Consider the following 20279-nt stretch of genomic DNA (forward strand, 5'->3'; position numbering starts at 1 on the left):
GCTATAAAGTGTTTTTAAAATACTGCCTTTGTTTTCAGTATATGATGTCTGCTGGCCTAATCATGTCATCTCCCAATCTGGACAGCTGACTTGTTAAGTCATAGTCATGGAATTCCAGGTTTGGAGAAACCTTGAACGCCATAAGCTCTAGCTCTTTGGTTAATTGCATGAATTTCCTCCACAACAACCTCAAGAATCTATATTCTACCAATATAGATAGAGTACTTTCTGGCTCCTGAAACAGGTCATTCCATCTTTGGATAGCTCAAACTATAAATTGAACTAGAAGTCCATCTTTCTTCAGTCCTTCTCCTAATTCTATCACTTTGTGCTATGCATTATAAGTTTAACCCCCCTTCCTTCAGTTTTTTGACAATAGCTAATTTTACCAGAAACCCTCCTCCCTTTCTCCAGTTTAACAGTCCTAGGGTCTTCAGCCAGTATTCATATGGCATTGTTTAGAGTTCCCTCAACACTTTATCAGTCTGCTCTAAGAAAAAAGTTTTATACGTCTAATATCCCAGAATTAGACGTATTCTTCTGGTTTTGTTCTGTACAATTTACTATTAATCATTATTTTAGCCACAGAATAATTATTGTTAATGCCATATTACCACTTGTTGAATATGTACCATAGGAAAGTAAAATATCATTCGAATTCTACTTGTCACCACCACACCCAACCCTGCAAAATTTTGCAAGGACTTTTCTTTTTTATAAACAAAAAATAAAAAATCCTCTTTTTACCTCTTGTTCACAAATAGGCATTTTCACTTTATCTTCTCCACTTTGTGTTCTTTTCCATTCATGGTCTAGAATTGGCTTTCTAGGAAGATTAAAAGGACTTCAACAGAACATTCTATTTTGACTTTTCAAGGAACTTGTTCATTTAGACCTGATACTTAGGTGAGTCATTAGGTGTTTTCTGTCACATACAGCGACTCAAATTTTAAACCAGGCATAACATTTTTTTTTCTTTATTTATTGTATTCTGTTTTCTCTTGATAATAGATCCTAAAGAACTCAATAATATTAGCTAATAGTTATTAAAAGCTTTCTGTGTACCTAGGCTCTTTTGTATATTTTTACTTAATCCTCATAGACATCCAATGAGATAGATGAATTATCCCCATTCTAGAGTTGAAGATACTTTGACACCAAGACATTTAGTTACCTGCTCACAGATTCATGATGGTACAGAGCCAGCATATGAACAAAAATCCATATGATGGCAAAGACCCAGCCTTTTTACAATCCCAGATCTCATCCTTTTGCTTTAAAGTAGGAGAGGAACCCACTAGGGTCTACTTCTTGCAAAATTTCTTTCTAAATTGTTTCATAGTCAAAATACGGAGCAGAACCTGCACCTACTTTCAGTGTGGGTCTATCTTTTCCATTCTTAAAGTATCACATAATTAAAATTTAAACTATGTTTGCCAAGAATATATTTTTGTTTCTCTGATCTTTTCCCCTTTAATTCTTACTTCTTCTTAGGCAAAATGTTGTCATACCTTTTTGTCCTTTCATTCTTCATTTCAGAAATTTATTTTTCTAAAAAAAAGGTATAGGTATTCAAGGAGGAACCAGATCTCTTAGGCAAGGGTAAAAGGGGCCCCTACCTTGGCTCCATATTTTAGAAGGCCCTGCTTTGGCTCTCTTTCTTCTCCCAATGCAGTCATAATTTTATAGGACCAAAAGGACATGCCAAGCTATGACCTCCCTTCCCTTTCTATGCCACTTTTTTCAAACCTCAGTTCTGGGTCCAGGTAGTCCTGAGCCTCTCTAGAACTTCGTGGGTATTTTCCACACATCCGTTCTCTCAATGTTGGTTCACATGGTATGTGTATTCTAGCCCAGCAGGTGGCTAAGAGGCTACAGTTTGTGGAGGGAGAGGTATACATATATCTTGCATGTGGGCTGGGATCTTCACATGTGTGTTTATAAGCCCCTATGTTAAAAAATGGGACTGAGAGTGGGTAACGGTGGAATATAGGCCTAGGATCTGGGGTCTAAATCTCCTCACATTACCATGACCATGAATTCTGGCCTAGAATTCTCATTTGAATTCTGGCCTCCCAGGTTGTTTTGTAGATACATCACCGAAAGAGGATGAAGCATACTTTGTTTAGCACTGTGTTCAAGTGTTTTGTAACTTAAACATATGGTGTATAGGTCTCTATTTGGACTCTTGCCCTAGGTCCCCTAGAAATTAAGAGAGGGTGTATTCACAGGTGCTTCTCAGCAGCTCTTCTCTTTCCTATTGTCTCTTCAAGTTATAGACATTTTCAGCAATGTAGCCAAGAACCCTTCTTCCCTCCAAAGGTCCAGCAAAGCCCCTGAACTCCACAACTACTTTCTGTCCCCCGCACAGTGGCACCAGACTCAGGTCTGTCGTAATTCTTCATAAATGAATTGTTTTTCGAACAAAACATTATACATGTATCTGGTAAATTCCTGTCATGTGAATTCATGACGATTTCCACGTGTTTGGGGATTGGTTTGATTTTTCTTTGTTTTTTTTTGTTTTTGTTTTTTTAGCTGTATATGATGTAGTGGAAGAAAAGCTAGAAAATGAGCCAGATTTCCAGTATATTCCTGAGAAAGCCCCACTAGATAGTGTGCATCAGGATGACCATTCCCTGCGGGAGTCAATGATCCAGCTAGCTGAGGGGCTTATCACTGGAACAGTCCTGACACAGTTTGATGTAAGTAATACCAATTATATATTAAAAGCATTTTGCTGATATTTTCTAACTAGTTTCATAGTTTTTTAAGTGCCTAATCTATGCATTATAATTTCTAAACTAAAATGATATTCTGAGAAATGTTTGACATAAAGAGTTCTAAAATGCCAAATTTTGAAAATTACTCCCAAAATACTAGCTATGGTTATATAAATAGAATATCTTTTAAAAAGAGGGATAAGGAAATTTTATACATATGTCATCAAACTGAATTTTTTTCTGTAGTTAAATAGCTGTTTTTTTGAAAAGTGGCAGATGAGGATAGGCTATTATAGACTTTAAAATCCTGAGCTAAAGGAAAATATTATTTTTGAAGTTTATACCTTGTCATATTTCATCTCTGTTTATTTTTTGTCAGTGCAATCTTGAAAACTGGGAAAAACAAAACCTTCAGACAGATCATTATATCCAACGAACTAGAATGCTTCTTCAGTGCTTGTAATACGCATTTGACCCACGGCCACCCAGTGGATTTGGAAATGTTTTATTCAGACTGCGTGAACCTAATTTGTTTAAAATAGTAAACCCGAATTTTTTTTTTTTTTTTTTTTTTTTTTTTTTTTTTTTTTTTGAGAAGCGGCCTCTCACTATGTAGCCCAGGCTGATCTCAAATTCCTATGTCCAGACAGTCCTCCGGCCTCAGCCTCTCAACTAACTGGAACTACAGGCATGCACAGCCATGCTAGGCTCCCTGGATAGTTTTCAGTGTGTTTTTAGAAATGACCATCATTAATAATTGTTGCTCTGACATACATGTTATAGGTAAATGTTTAATTATAAAACATTTAGGATATGTCTGTTAGTTTTTGTTCAAAAGTTCTTAGTTCATATACTGTAAACACCTCCAAACTAAATGAAAGTTAAATGTTTTCTGCAGATTTGCTACTCACAACTTCAGGTGCTCCTGCTGTAAGCAGAATTGGTTTCACTAGTTTTACCGCTTTTCAAAATATGACACATACTTTATGTTAGAAATTGAAGAATTCAGCTTTGCAAATCTGGTTCAGTACTCTACTAGCCTATGATATATCATTATATAGATGACCTATTCAAAGGGAAAAAAATCTGTTTCCTGTTAGTATAGAAACAAGTCCGGAAAACAAAACAGAAATTGTTTATGGCTTTTGTTGGAATTGTCCCATTTTTTTTTTTTTTAGCAACTTTATCGGAAAAAACCTGGAATGACAATGTCTTGTGCCAAATTACCTCAGAATATTTCCAAAAATAGATACAGAGATATTTCGCCTTGTAAGTATCTTATTGTCTCTGTTAAATTTAATCTTTTAAACATAACTTTACTAAAACATTATTTCTTTTAAATTTTTTAGATGATGCCACACGGGTCATTTTAAAAGGTAATGAAGACTACATCAATGCGAACTATATAAATGTAAGTTTATTTTTATTATGCCTTTGCCATTTGGAAAAATAGGAGCCACTATGAACTTTGAGATTATTTTCTTTATGTTAAAATCCTAACCTGGGTAGAATATTAAAACTTTCAGATATGAAAAATATTATTGAAGTAATATTAAATAAAATATTTTGGTACTTTATTAATATACAGATAGAGCAGTGGAATGGAATAGTCCAGTTCATAAACAGACTTAGATAAATACTAGAATTTTGTTTATGGTAGAGATGGTCTTTTAAATCATTGGAGATAAAACAGACTATCCAATGAATGGGTGGTTGGGTCAACTGTCCAGAACAGGAGCCCCCAACCCCTGGGCCATGGACCAGTAATCATACATGGCCTATCAGGAACCAGGCTGCATGGCAGGAGGTGAGTGGTGGGCAGACATTACCACCTGAACTCCATCTGCTGTCAGATCGGTGGTGACATTAGATTCTCATAGGAGTGCGACCTTCGTGAACTGCACGTGTGAGGGATCTAGATTGCATGCTCATTATGAAAATCTAATGCCTGATGATCTATGCTGGAATGGTTTCATCCTGTAACCATCCCCACCTCCCAACCCCACTCCATGGAAAAATTGTCTTCCAAGAAACCGGTCCCTGGTGCCAAAAAGGTTGGGGACCACTGGTCTAGAATATGTCATTGTAAAGAGGCATTTTTCTTTCTTACCTGGAAAAAAAAAATACTATTTTTTTCTTAACTCTGTAATTAGAAAATTTCAAATGTACAAAATTAGAGCAGACAGTAAAATCAAACTTCATGTACACATCACTCAGTTTCAGCACTTGTCAACTCATGACACACTTTGTTTCACCTTTACCAGGTTCTTTTGAAGTAGATCTTTGTATCATATCTTTCATCTATAAATACTTCACCTCCACTCGATGTCAACATATATTTCAAATACATCAAAATGTAATTTTAAAAGTGGAATTATGAAAATACTTGAAGGAAATATGTGAAAATTGTTTAAAGTCTCAGGGGGAGGTTTTTTAAGCTTAGATACATGTCTAAGCTTAAAGAGATGAATTTGACAAGGTAAAATTTGTTATTTTTGGTATGCTGAAAAACTACTAAAATCAAACGACAAATGGAATTTTTTAAATACTAGAAAAGGCTTATTTAAAATATACAAAGAGCTTCATAAATGAATAAGAAAAGTAAGCCTGGGAAACATATTGAGACTCCATTTCTCGAATAAAAATAAAAATATAAAAATTAGCAGTCATGGTGGTGCATGCCTATTGTTCCAGCTACTCAGGAGACAGGTGGGAGAATTGCTTGAGCCTGAGAGGTTGAGGCTGCAGTGAGCCATGATCATATGACTGTCACTGGGTGACAGAACAAGACCCTGTCTAAAAAAAAAAAGAAAGTTCAGTGAAAATAATGGATGAAGGACATGCAAAGACAATTCATAGAAAAGGAAATTATGCAAATGACATTTTTAATAGTCATTTTTAAATCTATACAAAAGTAGAGAGAAATAGTATAAAAGAGTCCCCCCATACCTCTTACCCAGTTTCAAGAGCTATCAACTCGTGGCCAATCTTGTTTCAGCTAAGTACTAGCCTCCAAATTATTTTTAAACCTAAATATATCACTGTATATGTAAATTGGGTTAATTTTCACCATTCGATGTTGTCATACTCTAGAAAGTCTTTGTATGTGCTAAATTAGGGAGTATTTAATCATTGCTTCTAGGGAAAATACAGGGTTAGGTTCCCCCAGGCCTAAAGTCACAACATTTTCATTAGCCAATAAATACATAATGTTGTTTCTGTTTAAAAACACTTTATTTAATATATATTGCTGATCCATTAACCTTTAACTCATAGTCAACAGCACTATAACTCATGCCTCAAGGAAGCTTATCTAACACATATTTCCTCCATGAGGTATATCACATCCTTCTTGAACTTAGAAACACTAGTCAGCACTTTAAAACTATACTTGGGGGCCATTTTTAAACAGCAAAATTACTAGTAAAAAAAAAAAAAAAAACAAAAGGTGAAAAGTATGGCACTACATAGAATGCAAAAAGGTCACTTGTTTACAGTATGAGAGGTAAAACAAGATGTCAGAGTTGGTTTGTTTGATCTCACTTGGAAATGTGCATGTCTTCAGATCACTCAAATTTTTCACTGCTGTATGTCTACTACATGACCAAGAAATCCCTGCAATTGTTTTAAGGGTTATGAATATATTTTAGCAAGTAGTCAAATTTGCAAATTGAGAATCCTTGATGGAGGATTAGCTACTTAAGAATATACCTCTGATAAGGCCTTTTTTTGTGGTAGCAAAACCACAATACTGTTTTAACACTTGGAAAAATAGTATCAGAGTTAAATGAAAAATACACGCGATTTACAAAAAACAAAAGTGCAAATGAAAACTTCAAGGAATTACTATTTCACCTATGAGACTGAAAGAACAAAAATTTGATAATACTACATGTAGGTCCACATCCTTTATGTGAAACCTTAGGTTAAATATGGGGCCAGGCGCAGTAGTGCATGCCTGTAATCCCAACACTGAAGAGAGGCATAGGCTGGAGGGATAGCTTCAACCCAGGGGTTTGAGACCTGCGTAGGCAACATAGGAAGACCTCCTTCTTCACATAAAGGGGCAGTGAGTGGGAGGGTATAGAAAAATATGCTTTTGGATTTCGAATTTTTGGAACTTTGAAAGTGTGTTTAGTACATATACCATATACTATAATAAGTAACATCGCTGGCTGGCTATGGGACAAGTGCCCTGTAATCAATATATCTGAATAGTTAACAGCAAACTATAGATATTCTCCCTAAGTAAGACTAATAAAGAGTACAAATAGTCTTAGGTCAGTTCAGGTCAGATTTTGCTGTCAAGTGAGGGCAGGTTGGGGCAAGATTACAAAAATAAAAAACATGAGGGCCTTAAATCTGTATGAAATATTATGTTGTATATTTATACAGTAGAGCCATTTAAAAGAATGAAATTTTATTTACTAATCAAACATGATCTTGAAGATGAAGTAAAAAAGAGAAATAAGAAGCAGAACAACATTATATATAGTATGCTACCATTTTTAAAAAACAGTTTTACAGAAAAGTGGAAAGTTAGTTTTGCATATACGTTTGTGTGTTGTATATAGAATATCTCTGATAAAGTTATGTGACAAACTGAGAGAAAAAGATTACCTTCCTGGGTGTAAACTAGAAGCTGAAATGGGAGAAGAGACTTTCTTTTTTTTTTTTTGAGACAGAGTCTCGCTCTGTCGCCCAGGCTGGAGTGCAGTGGCCGGATCTCAGCTCACTGCAAGCTCCACCTCCCGGGTTTACGCCATTCTCCTGCCTCAGCCTCCCCAATAGCTGGGACTACAGGCGCCTGCCACCTTGCCCAGCTATTTTTTTTGTATTTTTTTAGTAGAGACGGGGTTTCACCGTGTTAGCCAGGATGGTCTCGATCTCCTGACCTCACGATCCGCCCGTCTTGGCCTCCCAAAGTGCTGGGATTACAGGCTTGAGCCACTGCGCCTGGCCAGAAGAGACTTTCTTTATTCACTCTTTGTTATTCTTTGAATTGTCATGTGCATATATCACGTTTTTAAAAAAATATTTAATCTCAAAATGTAGTAGGATAATGACTGATGACTCAGCTTTACCAAATACTATCTTACCTCTTTGTGAAAATTATGAATTTTAAATATTATTCTGATATCCTCTAAAGTTATTTTATATGTAAAAATTCAAGCTAAAACCAATGGCAGAATTTTTGTTCCTCACAAATTTTACCCATACACTATTTACAGATAGGTATTTTTTATTTCTTTACCACGTCTCTGCCTCTGAAACAGAATTCTGGGTTAAGCTGCTTTTAAAAATCATAATAGGCCGGGTGTGGCTCACACTTGTAATCTCAGCACTTTGGGATGCCAAAGCAGGAGGATTGCTTGAGCCCAGGAAAATATTTGGAAAATATTTAAATTCTTATTTCCACTAATTAAAAGATAAATATCTATGACTGTTGAACATTGCCATGAACTTTCTTCTACAGATAAAATAAGAAATTGTTAATAAAGATTTGTTTTACTGACGGCAGTTCATTGAGATTAGTTGTATTCACTATAACAATTAGTGGATGATTTTCATATTCCTGATTACTGTAAAAAGTAATGCAAAACATTTTATTTTCATGCCCTTTTGTTTTTAGATGGAAATCCCTTCTTCCAGCATTATAAATCAGTACATTGCTTGTCAAGGGCCATTACCACACACTTGTACAGATTTTTGGCAGATGACTTGGGAACAAGGCTCCTCTATGGTTGTAATGTTGACCACACAAGTTGAACGTGGCAGAGTAAGTCATAGTTGAATCTTACACATTGCTTGGACTTTTTTCAAATTATACTGCATCTATGTAGTCAAAATATTCATGTTTATTTAAGCCTTTGTAACCTTTAGTCTTCTTTTCTTGTGGTTTCTTGTTTTAAATCATCATGGTTAAGTGCATAAAACTGTGACTAACACATAAATAAATGTGACATAAGTGTTAGCCATTACTGTCATTGTTATTATTTAAAGGGATTAATGTACATCTGTTAAGGGGCTTGTATCTAATGTATATATGGAACTTTTTTTTTTTTTTTTTTTTTGAGACGGAGTCTCGCTCTGTCGCCCAGGCTGGAGTGCTGTGGCCGGATCTCAGCTCACTGCAAGCTCCGCCTCCCGGGTTTACGCCATTCTCCTGCCTCAGCCTCCCGAGTAGCTGGAACTACAGGCGCCCGCCACCTCGCCCGGCTAGTTTTTTTTACATTTTTTAGTAGAGACGGGGTTTCACTGTGTTAGCCAGGATGGTCTCGATCTCCTGACCTTGTGATCCGCCCGTCTCGGCCTCCCAAAGTGCTGGGATTACAGGCTTGAGCCACCGCGCCCGGCCTATATGGAACTTTTTACAACTCACAGTAAAATAAATAATGCAATATTTAAATAAAAAATGGGCAACAGATCTGAATAGCCAGTTCTCCAAAGAAGATATACAAATGGCTAAGAAGCACAAGAAAAGATGCTCAACATCATTATCAGGGAGATGCAGATCAAAACCTTAATGAGACTTTATAGCCAAGAGGATGGCTAAAATAAAAAGGACCTATAATAACAAGTTCTAGGGATGATATGGAAAAAACAGAACCCTCCTATGGTGGGTTTGTAAAATCATCCAGACATTTTGGAAAACAGTCTTGTAGTTCCTCAAAAAGTTAAACGTCGAGTTGGTATAACTTAGTACTTCCGTTCCTAAATCCGAAAGAATTGAAAAAGTTTGTCCACACAAAAATTTGTACATGAGCATTCATAGCAGCATTATTTATAATGGCCAAAATGTAGAAACAACTCAATTATACAAATAAAATGTGGTGTAGTCTTATCGTTGGATATTATTTGGCTATAAAAAGGAACGAAGTAGTGATACATACTACAACATGGGTAAACCTGGAAAACACTTAGCATAGTGAAAGAGGTCAAAAAGACCACATATTGTATGATTGCATTTATATGAAATGTCCAGGATAGGCAACTCTGTAGGGACGTGAAGTAGATTAGTGGTGGTCTAGATCTGGGGTAAGGATGGGGGAACAGATGAGGAAGAATGAACAGTGACTACTAATTGGTGTAGGGTTTATTTTGGGTGTAATGGGAATGTTCTAAAAGTGATTGTGGTGATGGTTGCACAGTTCTGTGAATATACTAAAAACTATTGTATACGTTAAACAAGTGAGTGGTATGGTACATGAATTACTTGTCATTACAGCTGTTTTAAAAAATCTTGGCCGGGCGCAGTGGCTCAAGCCTGTAATCCCAGCACTTTGGGAGGCCGAGACGGGCGGATCACGAGGTCAGGAGATCGAGAGCATCCTGGCTAACCCAGTGAAACCCCATCTTTACTAAAAAAATACAAAAAAAACCTAGCCGGGCGAGGTGGCGGGCGCCTGTAGTTCCAGCTACTGGGGAGGCTGAGGCAGGAGAATGGCATAAACCCGGGAGTGAGCTGAGATCCGGCCTCTGCACTCCAGCCTGGGCGACAGAGCGAGACTCTGTCTCAAAAAAAAAAAAAAAAAAAATCTTAAGATTCAGTGAGGATTTTTGCTGTCTCAAAATATAGCCAGAGTACTTACTATTACAAAGGGAAAAAGGTGACAAAGAAAAAATGTCGGCTGGGCGCAGTGGCTCACACCTGTAATCCCAGCACTTTGGGAGGCCAAGGTGGGTGGATCACCTGAGGGCAGGAGTTCAAGACCAGCCTGACCAATGTGGTGAAACCCCATCTCTATTAAAAATACAAAATTAGCCAGGCTTGATGGCACATGCCTGTAATCCCAGCTACTTGGGAGGCTGAGGCAGGAGAATCGCTTGAACCCAAGAGGCAGAGGTTACAGTGAGCCAAGATCCTGCCATTGCACTCTAGCCTGGGCAACAAGAGCAAAACTCCATCTCTTTAAATAAAAAAAAAAAAAAAAAAAAAAAAAAAAAAAAAAAACACTGGTCAGCAAATCTAGATGAAATTTATTAAATTATTATTGTAACTTTTCTGTGAGTTTGAAATTTATTAAAAATTAAGACATTTTTAAAAATAGGAGAACTTGAATCCGTATGTATATAATTTTATTTATTTTTATTTATTTATATCAATATCAGGTTAAATGTCACCAATATTGGCCAGAACCCACAGGCAGTTCATCTTATGGATGCTACCAAGTTACCTGCCACTCTGAAGAAGGAAACACTGCCTATATCTTCAGGAAGATGACACTGTTTAACCAAGAGGTAAGAAGGCCGGATGTCTGTTCATTAGAACTGTTGTGTTCAAGGTAAAGACTGAAAGCTGAAAATGTTTTTAGTTTGAGTATTGGTTACTTGGAAATACTATAAAAATTATTGAATTATTTATCTGCTTTAATGGGGTACTTTGGAATTTTATTAAAAGTATTCTATTACATAATTAATGTTTTTCTTTAGTTTCTATGACTTGATATGAATGATCAGTGAAAAAGTAGTCTAGTAAATAATACTACAGTTACTACTTTGCCTATTCAGAATAGCTATTTAGGTATGTTTCATTATAAAAAAACTTTTACTCCAAGTAGTGTCAGTACAGTATTTGGGTGTGTCTGTGGAAAGGGAAAAAACAATAGAAAGCTATTAAATTATTTTCCTTTTTTAAAAGAGTAGAGGAGAGCAACTTCACAGTCCGCTATGTATTAAGAAGGAAAAGGTTGTAACCAGGACCTTCTGACAGCAGATGGGGTGTAGATTTCTAATTGCCAGCTCTTAATTCTGCCTGAGTCAGTCCCCTTGGCTTCAATTGAAACTGATTAATAAATGATGGCTCAGTATCCCAATTGGAAGATGTATCAGGAGAGCATCATGCTGCCAGTTCTGTAAGGCTGCTAGAGACAGTGCACCCTACTTTCTGTGCCTGCAGCTAGATATCCCCCTGCCAACCACCTTTGGTTTTGAAAGGGACTAAAAAAAGGAAATAACTGCTAGAGAAGAGCAAATAGCCCAAGCTATGAGTGCCCAGGACTATCCTATCAATGGTCAAGCCTTTGGAAATGAGAATTCCCCTCCAACCCCAAGAGCATGATTAAAGGAAACCAGAGAGATAGAGCCTTACTTACTAAAAGGGAAGAAGCCAGAAGTTGTGCTAATTTATAGAAAAGGAATCCGGCCTTGAATGAAGCTAAAATTACAAGAATTTTAAAATTTCAATATTTTATGGGCTAGAGTCCATCAGAATGAATTTAGGGTTTGGGGACATATACTGTGTAGCTCATGGTCTAGTGTAACAGGTCAAGCCAATACAACATTTCTTCGTTTTCTCAAATAGGTACTGAAAGATAGGCTATGTATGTTTATATAAAATAATGTCTATCTTTAGCATAGTCTCTATTATACTCCACCTGTAGATTATCCGTGACAGTTTTATGTACCATAGTGGCTTTTCTTTACACACCCTGAGTACATTAGAACTAAGACATGAGTTAGTTTCTAAAGTTTGAGCCAAACGTTATTGGGAAAATAAGTTTGCTCCCATAGATAAATAGATACATGAATGGATTAATGATAGCAGATATTACCTCAAGTCTTGAATACCTTTTACTTTTCAGGAAGCTCTCTTTAGTGTAAATGGCAATAACCATAGTTATAATCATAGTATTGAATGACTGTAGCAACGGTTTATTGAGTATGTGGTGCCAAGTAGCTGATTGGGTGATTTACAGGTCCTCTCATGGAGTCTTTTTAGCATAAGACTGATGCTTTAAAGTATAGATGTTATTTCATTTTTCAGTTGAAGGAAATTATTTTCTGAAACATCGAATGCCATAACTGGCAGAGTCAAGATTTGAACCAAGATGTATCTAAACCCAATACTCTTACTGTCTCCATTATAGCAACCTTGGCTCTCCAAAAAGAATTAATCTCACTGATTTGACTTTGTGTTTTTATTAACTCCAATTTTTAATATACATTTATCTTGAGATTTTATTCTTCTGATTTCCATAATTTCATCTGTATTGTATGAGGATTAGTTCAGCTTTGTTCACAAAAAATGTTTTTCACTTTACCATTTTTGCTCGCCCATGAATTCATTAGTTTTCTTTAAGCATTTCTCTGGTTCTTAATTTGTTTCTACCTATGTACTTGATTATCATTTTTAAAATACTTTACACATATAAAAATTGAGTTATAAAAAGAGTAGTAATGTAATTAGCCATTACTTAAATGGATACAACTATTTCTATAAAATAGTTTCTTTCCCTTTTGTTGAAATTTTGCATTCTAATGAGTTTATACATAACTTTTGGTGGAGAAGAGGAGTGGTTGGTTTTGCTTTCCTTCTAAAATTCCAATGACATGAATATATTTTAAAGATAATGTCATAGTACCAACAGGTTCATATTCCTGCTGTGCAATAACAGACCAATACACTGAGACAGCAGGGATGCAGCAGATAAAGAGTATAATGATCACCGGGTACCGAACAAGGAGATGGGAGGAGACCCTCAAATCATCTCCCTGAGGAGATGAGATCTGGGATGGGGTTTTGAAGGGGATGGTGGAGAGCAAGGGGCTGGGAAATTAAGGTCGTTGATTGGTTGGGATAAGGTGGATGAAATCATCAGGAGGTGGAAACTGCATTCTTTGGTGAGTTAGCTTATCTCAGGGTCCTTTAGACCGACTGAGTCAGTAGTTTCATTGGTCTGCAGGACCCAAAAGAACGTCTCAAAGGGGCAATTTAACATTTCATAATGTCCCAAGTTGTTATCTGTAGAGCAGTTAAGGGGGGAACTATAATCTTGTAATGGGGTCTCTGGGATTGAGGCAGCAGGCACCACACAACTATGAGGAAGCGGGTCAGAGAACAGCTGAACTAATGATCAATGCTAAGTGTGCTGCAAGCTGTGTTTAGTTTTCTATCTCCCCCTCCCTTCTTTCCTGATTAATTTTATGAGGTTTATAGGGACAGTTTAAATAATGCATACGTCAGGTGCATAATTTTTCATTTGTTCTTAGAAAAATGAAAGTCGTCCACTCACTCAGATCCAGTACATAGCCTGGCCTGACCATGGAGTCCCTGATGATTCGAGTGACTTTCTAGATTTTGTTTGTCATGTACGAAACAAGAGGGCTGGCAAGGAAGAACCTGTTGTTGTCCATTGCAGGTATTCTGTTTTCCATCTTTTATGAATGTATAGATGAACAGATAAGTCATTTTTAAAAGAGAGTACATATTTTGTCCTTATGTTGTTATTGTCACTGTAATAATTAGAACTCAAAGCTATGCTCTGAAGATGGAAGGCAAAAGATATGTTCTAACATATGATTGGCAGTAACTTTATCATAAGACATAAAAATAATACTGATTGCACTGATTCTTAAATGCTCCTCCTTTTCATATTTTGACACCTCTGAAATTGGTCTTAACAATTTACAATAGATTTGATGAAATACAGTACTGTGGGCTGTCTTAGTGCATTTGTGCTATGTAACAAAATATTTAAGACTGGGTAATTTAAAAAGAACAGAAATGCATTTGTTATACTTCTGGAGGCTGGGAAGTTCAAGATCAGGGTACACACAGGTTCTCATGAGGGTCTGATGAGGGCTGCTCTCTGCTTCCATTATGATACTTTGTTGTGTCATTCTCTGGACGGGACGAATACTGTTTCCCCACATGCTAGAAGGGACAGAAGGGGCGAACCCACTGTCTGAAGTCGTTTTATAAGGGCTCTAATCCCATCAGCCCTCATGACTTAATCACCTCCAAAGGGTCCCGCCTTTTCTTTTTATTTTTGAGTTGGAGTCTCACACTGTCACACAGGCTGGAGTGCAATGGCATGATCACAGCTCACTGTAACCTCTGCCTCCCAGGCTCAAGTGATCCTCCTGCCTCAGCCCCCGCCCCCGCCCCCGCCCCCCGAGTAGCTGGAGGTACAGGTGCACCACCGAACCTGGCTAATTTTTGTATTTTTTTGTAAAGGTGGGTTTTTGCCATGTTGCCCAGGCTGGGAGCTCCTGGGCTCAAGGGATCCACGGATCTACTTTGGCCTCCCAAAGTGCTGGGATTACAGGTGTGAGCCACCATGCCTCACCGGTTCCACCTCCTAATATTATCACATTGGTGATTAAGTTTTAACATAGGAATTTTATGGGACACATTCAGACAATGGCTTAGGCATTAGGTTATAGCCTAATATTTAGATTCCCTTCCTTCTTCCTTGCCTATGGCTTCTCTTAAGACATTCATTGAGTACTCCTACCTCTCTTGAAGTGACCCTACCAAAGGATATGCTACTTCTAAAAGCTTTAAGTAAACAGCAGGCTACTCTTTCTTTCTTTGAGACCAAGGTCCCCTTCTGCCCTCAAAGGGCCAAATACAGTGACTCCAGGCTTTACTGCTACTGATCCAGAGATTAGGAGACAGTTGTTCCCTCCCTATTATGGCCACCTTTGTTAAGTGATTTATTCAGAGGATATATTGAGGTATCTCTTTATCCTTAAACTTTCCAACACATTTTAAGAGTAGAGTTTCAAATCATCAAAACAGATTATAGACCAAAATTTGGGAGGCAAAGTAACAAGAGTGGTGAAACACCATTTTATATCCCAAGTCCCTGATGACTACTACATTCATGTTCACAGATTAGAAGTTAAAAAGTTGTTCATGGCTATCTCAATGGTAAAATTTAATTTAAATTTTATTTAAAATGAGACCGGGAGCGGTGGCCCACGCCTGGAATCCCAGCACTTTGGGGGCTGAGGCGGGCAGATCACCTGAGGTCAGGAGTTCGAGACCAGCCTGACAAACATGTTGAAACCCCGTGTCTGCTAAAAATACAAAAAATATTAGCCAGGCATGGTTGCACACATCTATAATCCCAGCTACTCGAGAGGCTGAGGCAGGAGAATCACTTGAGCCCAGGAAGTAGAGGTTGCAGTGAGTGGAGATCTCACCACTGCACTCCAGCCTAGGCGTGAGCGAGATTCTGTCTCAAAAAAAAAAAGATATATTTGAGTGTAAAATATTGTTGTCTTTTGTGCATTCATTGATGGCTTATTATTGTCATTCTATCATTTTGAATTTTAAAGAGGAGTTGCTCCAGTAAGCTTCTACTCCTTATTCAGATTTTAAAAACTGAAATTTAACTCCTTTAAAATAGTATTTTTCCAACTAATGTGGTAGATGGAAGGTACAGAACATTTAATTAATATTAAATGAGTAAGTGCATTTTTTTTTTCTGTTTTCAAAATATTCTGTATTTGGCTTCCTACCTTTTATAATATAAAATATTAAAATGATATTGTTCTTCTATATTATAATTCAGTTTTATGCACAAAAGCCACAAATAGTATAACAGAATAGTATCATTAGGATCTTGCCTATATTTGTCTTTTTTAGTGCTGGAATCGGAAGAACTGGGGTTCTTATTACTATGGAAACAGCCATGTGTCTCATTGAATGCAATCAGCCAGTTTATCCACTAGATATTGTAAGAACAATGAGAGATCAACGAGCCATGATGATCCAAACACCTGTGAGTATTGCACTTCATATACAAGTGTATATTCTTAACATGATGATTTTTTGTTAATGTGTATTCTAAATCACATTTTTATCCTTTTTTATCTTTTCAATTCCTTGCCATGGTCAAATAAGCTCTAGCACAGGGGTAAGCAAACTACTGCCCAGTAGTCAAATCTGGCCTGTCACTTGTTTTTGTAAATAAAATTTTAGCGGAACACAACCATGCTCATTTGTCTATGCCTACTTTGATATTATAGCTGCAGAGTTTAGAAGTTGCAACAGTACCGTAAGGCCTGCTATTTCTAAAATATTTAATATCTGACTTTTTACAGAAAAAGTTTTGCTAACATGCAAGTTGCCTGGCATATTAAATCTTGAGTGTTTAAACAGGCGCAGAGGAACTTGTTTTGTATTATTTAGTCAAGTGGAATGCTGAGAATGATAGTATCCCTGAACTGGAGAATCTTGATAGACCTACTTTCTGTGAAATAGCTGTGGTGAAATTGTTTTTCTTTTTACTTAAGAACTTACATTGTAGCGGCCGGGCGTGGTGGCTCACGCCTGTAATCCCAGCACTTTGGGAGGCCGAGGCGGGCGGATCATAAGGTCAGGAGATCGAGACCATCCTGGCTAACACGGTGAAACCCCCCCGTCTCTACTAAAAATACAAAAAAAATTAGCCGGGCGTGGTAGTGGGCAGCTGTAGTCCCAGCTACTTGGGAGGCTGAGGCAGGAGAATGGCATGAACCCGGGAGGCGGAGCTTGCAGTGAGCCAAGATCGTGCCACTGTACTCCAGCCTGGGCAACAGAACAAGACTCTCAAAAAAAAAAAAAAAAAAAGAACTTACATTACCATAGCAAAAATTACAGAAATTAAGGTACTTTTTAGTGTATTCTATACTGAGTGTTAATTATGCTTTGGGAGCCAAAAGAGGAATCATGGAATTTTAGTGTTAAAATTATCTTTTGTACTGATTAAACCATTGTGAAATAATAGCATTGTTGGTGAAATAGGTTACTTGAAAGAAATTGACCTATGTGATCCAGTAAGTGCCTATAATTTTTTTGTTCTTGTTTTGTGAGGCAAGAGTCTCACTCTGTTGCCCAGGCTGGCGTGCAGGGGTGTGATCATAACTCACTGCAGCCTCAGCCTCCCAAGCTTAACAATCCTCCCACCTCTGCTGGGACTACTGGCATAAGCCACCACATTGGGCTGATTTTTTTATTTTTTGTAGAGAGGGGATCTCACTATGTTGCTTAGGCTGATCTTGAACTCCTGGGTTCAAGCTATCCTGCCACCTCAGTCTCCCAAAGTGTTGGGATTAGAGGCATGAGTCACCATGCCCAGCCTGGTTTCTAATTACAGAAAATTTCAAACATAGGCAATATAATGAACATCATGTTTATACTCAGATCCCACATTTGCCATATTGTTTCATCTGTATAGCTGTTCACTTTCCCTGTATTTGAAGCAAATCTTAGATATATCATTTTGTTCATAATATTTTAGTGTGTATCTCTAAAAGATAAGGATTGATTTTCCTTTTAAATAAAAACACAGTACCATTATCACGCTGAACTGTAATCAATTTCTTAATATTATCAAATTGCCAGTATTTAAATTTCTAGTTGTTTCCTAAAAACCATCCTTTTAAATTTATAACAGCTTTATTAAAATACAATTCACATACCATAAAATTCAGCCGCTTAACGTGTACAATTCAGTGGGTTTTGTGTATTACAGAGGCTTGCAACCATCGCTACTATATAATTTTTTTTTTTTAATTAATTTTTTTTTTTGAGGTAGAGTTTCGCTCTTGTTGCCCAGGCTGGAGTGCAATGGCATGATCTCGGCTCAGTGCAACCTCCGCCTTCCGGGTTCAAACAATTCTCCTGCCTCAGCCTCCCGAGTAGCTGGGATTACAGGCACCCACCACCATGCCCAGCTAATTTTTGTATTTTAAGTAGAGACAGGGTGTCTCCATGTTGGCCAGGCTGGTCTTGAACTCCTGACCTCAGGTGATCCACACACCTTGGCCTCCCAAAGTGCTGGGATTACAGGCATGAGCCACCATGCCCAGCTATATAATTTTTAAAACATCTTCATACCCACCCAAAAAAAATCCAAGCTCATTAACAATTATTCCCATTTCCCCTCATACCCTCTCTAACCTCCCCCAACCCCCAACCTCCAACCTAGGCAATCACCAGTCTACTTTCTTTCTCCATAGATTTGCCTATTCTGGACCTTTTATATGAATGAGATCATACAGTTTGGTCTTTTCTAACTGGCTTCTTTTAAGTAGCATATTTAAAGGTTTATCTGTACTGCAGTATGTATCATTACCTCGTTCCTTTTTATTGTTCAATAATATTTCATTATAAGGATTTTTACCACATTTTGTTCATCCGTTAATCTGTTGGTGGACATTTACTTGGTTTGTATCCACTTTTTGGCTATTATGAGTCATGCTGCCATGAATTTTTATGTGAACATACGTTTTCATTTTTCTTGGGTATACCCAGGAGTGGAATTGCCAGGTCATGTTTTCATTCTGATTAACCTTTTGAGGAACTGCCAGATGTTTCCAAATTTTCTGTACCATTTTGCAGTTCCTCCAGCAGTGTATGAGGATTTTGTTTTCTTCACATCATTGTCAGCACGTGTTACTCTCTATCCTGCTGGGTATGAAGTAGTATCTCATTGTGAATTTGTTTTGCATTTCCCTGATAACTAATTGTATTAGTCTGTTTTCACACTGCTATAAATAAACACCTGAGACTGGGTAATTTATAAAGAAAAGAGGCTTAATTGACTCAGTGCCCCCAGGCTGTACAGGAAGCGTGACTGGAAGGCCTCAGGAAACTTACAATCACGGTGGAAGGCAAAGGGGAAGCAAGCATATCTTCACATGGCCCGCAGGAGAGAGACAGAGAGAAAGAAGCAGGAGGTGCTGCCTACTTTCAAACAACCAGGTCTTGTAGAGAACTCTGTCACGAGAACAGAAAGGAGGAGGTCTGCCCCCATTATTCAGTCATCTCCCACAAGGCGTTTCCTCCAACACTGGGAAATAGTGTTCCTCAACACTATTTGACATGAGATTTGGGTGAGGACACACAGCTAGCTAAACTATATCACTAATAATGTTAAGCATCTTTTCATGTGATAATTAGCTATTTTTTTGTATATTTTTTTGGAGAACTGTTCAAATCTTTTGCCTATTTTTGAATTTGGCTGTCATTTTATTGTCGAGTTGTAAGTTTTTTTTTATATTTTCTGGATAAAAGCTTCTGATCAGATCTGTGGTTTGCAAATATTTGCTTCCATTTTTTTTGTTTTCTTGATTATAATAGTTGATGCACAGAAGTTTTGAATTTGATAAAGTCTGGTTTATCTGTTTTTCCTTTATCGCTTGTGCTTTTGGTATCATAGATGAGAAATTATTACCTAACCCATCAATGAGTCTACAAGTTTTATAGTTTTAGCTCTCGCATTTAAGACTGATCCATTTTGAGTTAATTATTGTGTGTGGTTTGAGGTAGGGTTCCAACTTAACTCTTGCATGTGGTTACCCACTTGTCCCAGCACCATTTGTTAAAATGACTGTTCTTTCCTGTTGAATTATCTCAGGGCTCTTCTCAAAAATCAGTTGACCACAAATGTAAGGGCTTATTTCTAGACTTTTAATTCTATTCCATTGATCTGTATCTCTGTTCCTATGCTAGTACTACACTGTCATCATTAGTGTAGCTTTGTTGTAAAATTTAAAATCAAGAAATGTAAATCCGTAACTCTTTCATTTTCCAGCTTGATTTAGCCATTCTGCGTCCCTTGCATTTTCATATGAATTTTGAACAAGTTTATTCTTTCCAGAAAAACAAACAAACAAAAAAAGACGGCAGCCAGAATGTTCACAGGGATTGGGTTGAATCTCTAGATCAAATTGGGAAGTATTGTTCTAATAGTGATATTACATCTTGCAAAGCATGAACGCAGGATGGTCTTTCTGTTTAGTTAGGTATTCTTTAATTTTAATTGTAGTTTTCAGCAT

The 20279-nt window shown here is 37.3% G+C and overlaps 1 protein-coding gene across 9 annotated transcripts in view; it reads left to right on the forward strand.

The window, feature by feature from the left end:
• PTPN4 (protein tyrosine phosphatase non-receptor type 4) overlaps nt 1-20279 on the forward strand; it is a 232478-nt gene that overhangs the window by 201150 nt on the left and 11049 nt on the right. For all 9 annotated transcript variants that reach the window (XM_050752693.1, XM_050752700.1, XM_050752699.1 and 6 more), the window contains 7 exons: nt 2539-2705; nt 3902-3992; nt 4073-4134; nt 8356-8502; nt 10836-10964; nt 13716-13864; nt 16102-16237. In XM_050752693.1, the coding sequence (XP_050608650.1) occupies nt 2539-2705; nt 3902-3992; nt 4073-4134; nt 8356-8502; nt 10836-10964; nt 13716-13864; nt 16102-16237 (881 nt within the window). The remainder of the gene's footprint in view (nt 1-2538; nt 2706-3901; nt 3993-4072; nt 4135-8355; nt 8503-10835; nt 10965-13715; nt 13865-16101; nt 16238-20279) is intronic.

The sequence above is a fragment of the Macaca thibetana genome, chromosome 12 (genome assembly GCF_024542745.1).
Source record: "Macaca thibetana thibetana isolate TM-01 chromosome 12, ASM2454274v1, whole genome shotgun sequence".
In the NCBI taxonomy this organism is placed as follows: Eukaryota; Metazoa; Chordata; class Mammalia; order Primates; family Cercopithecidae; genus Macaca; species Macaca thibetana.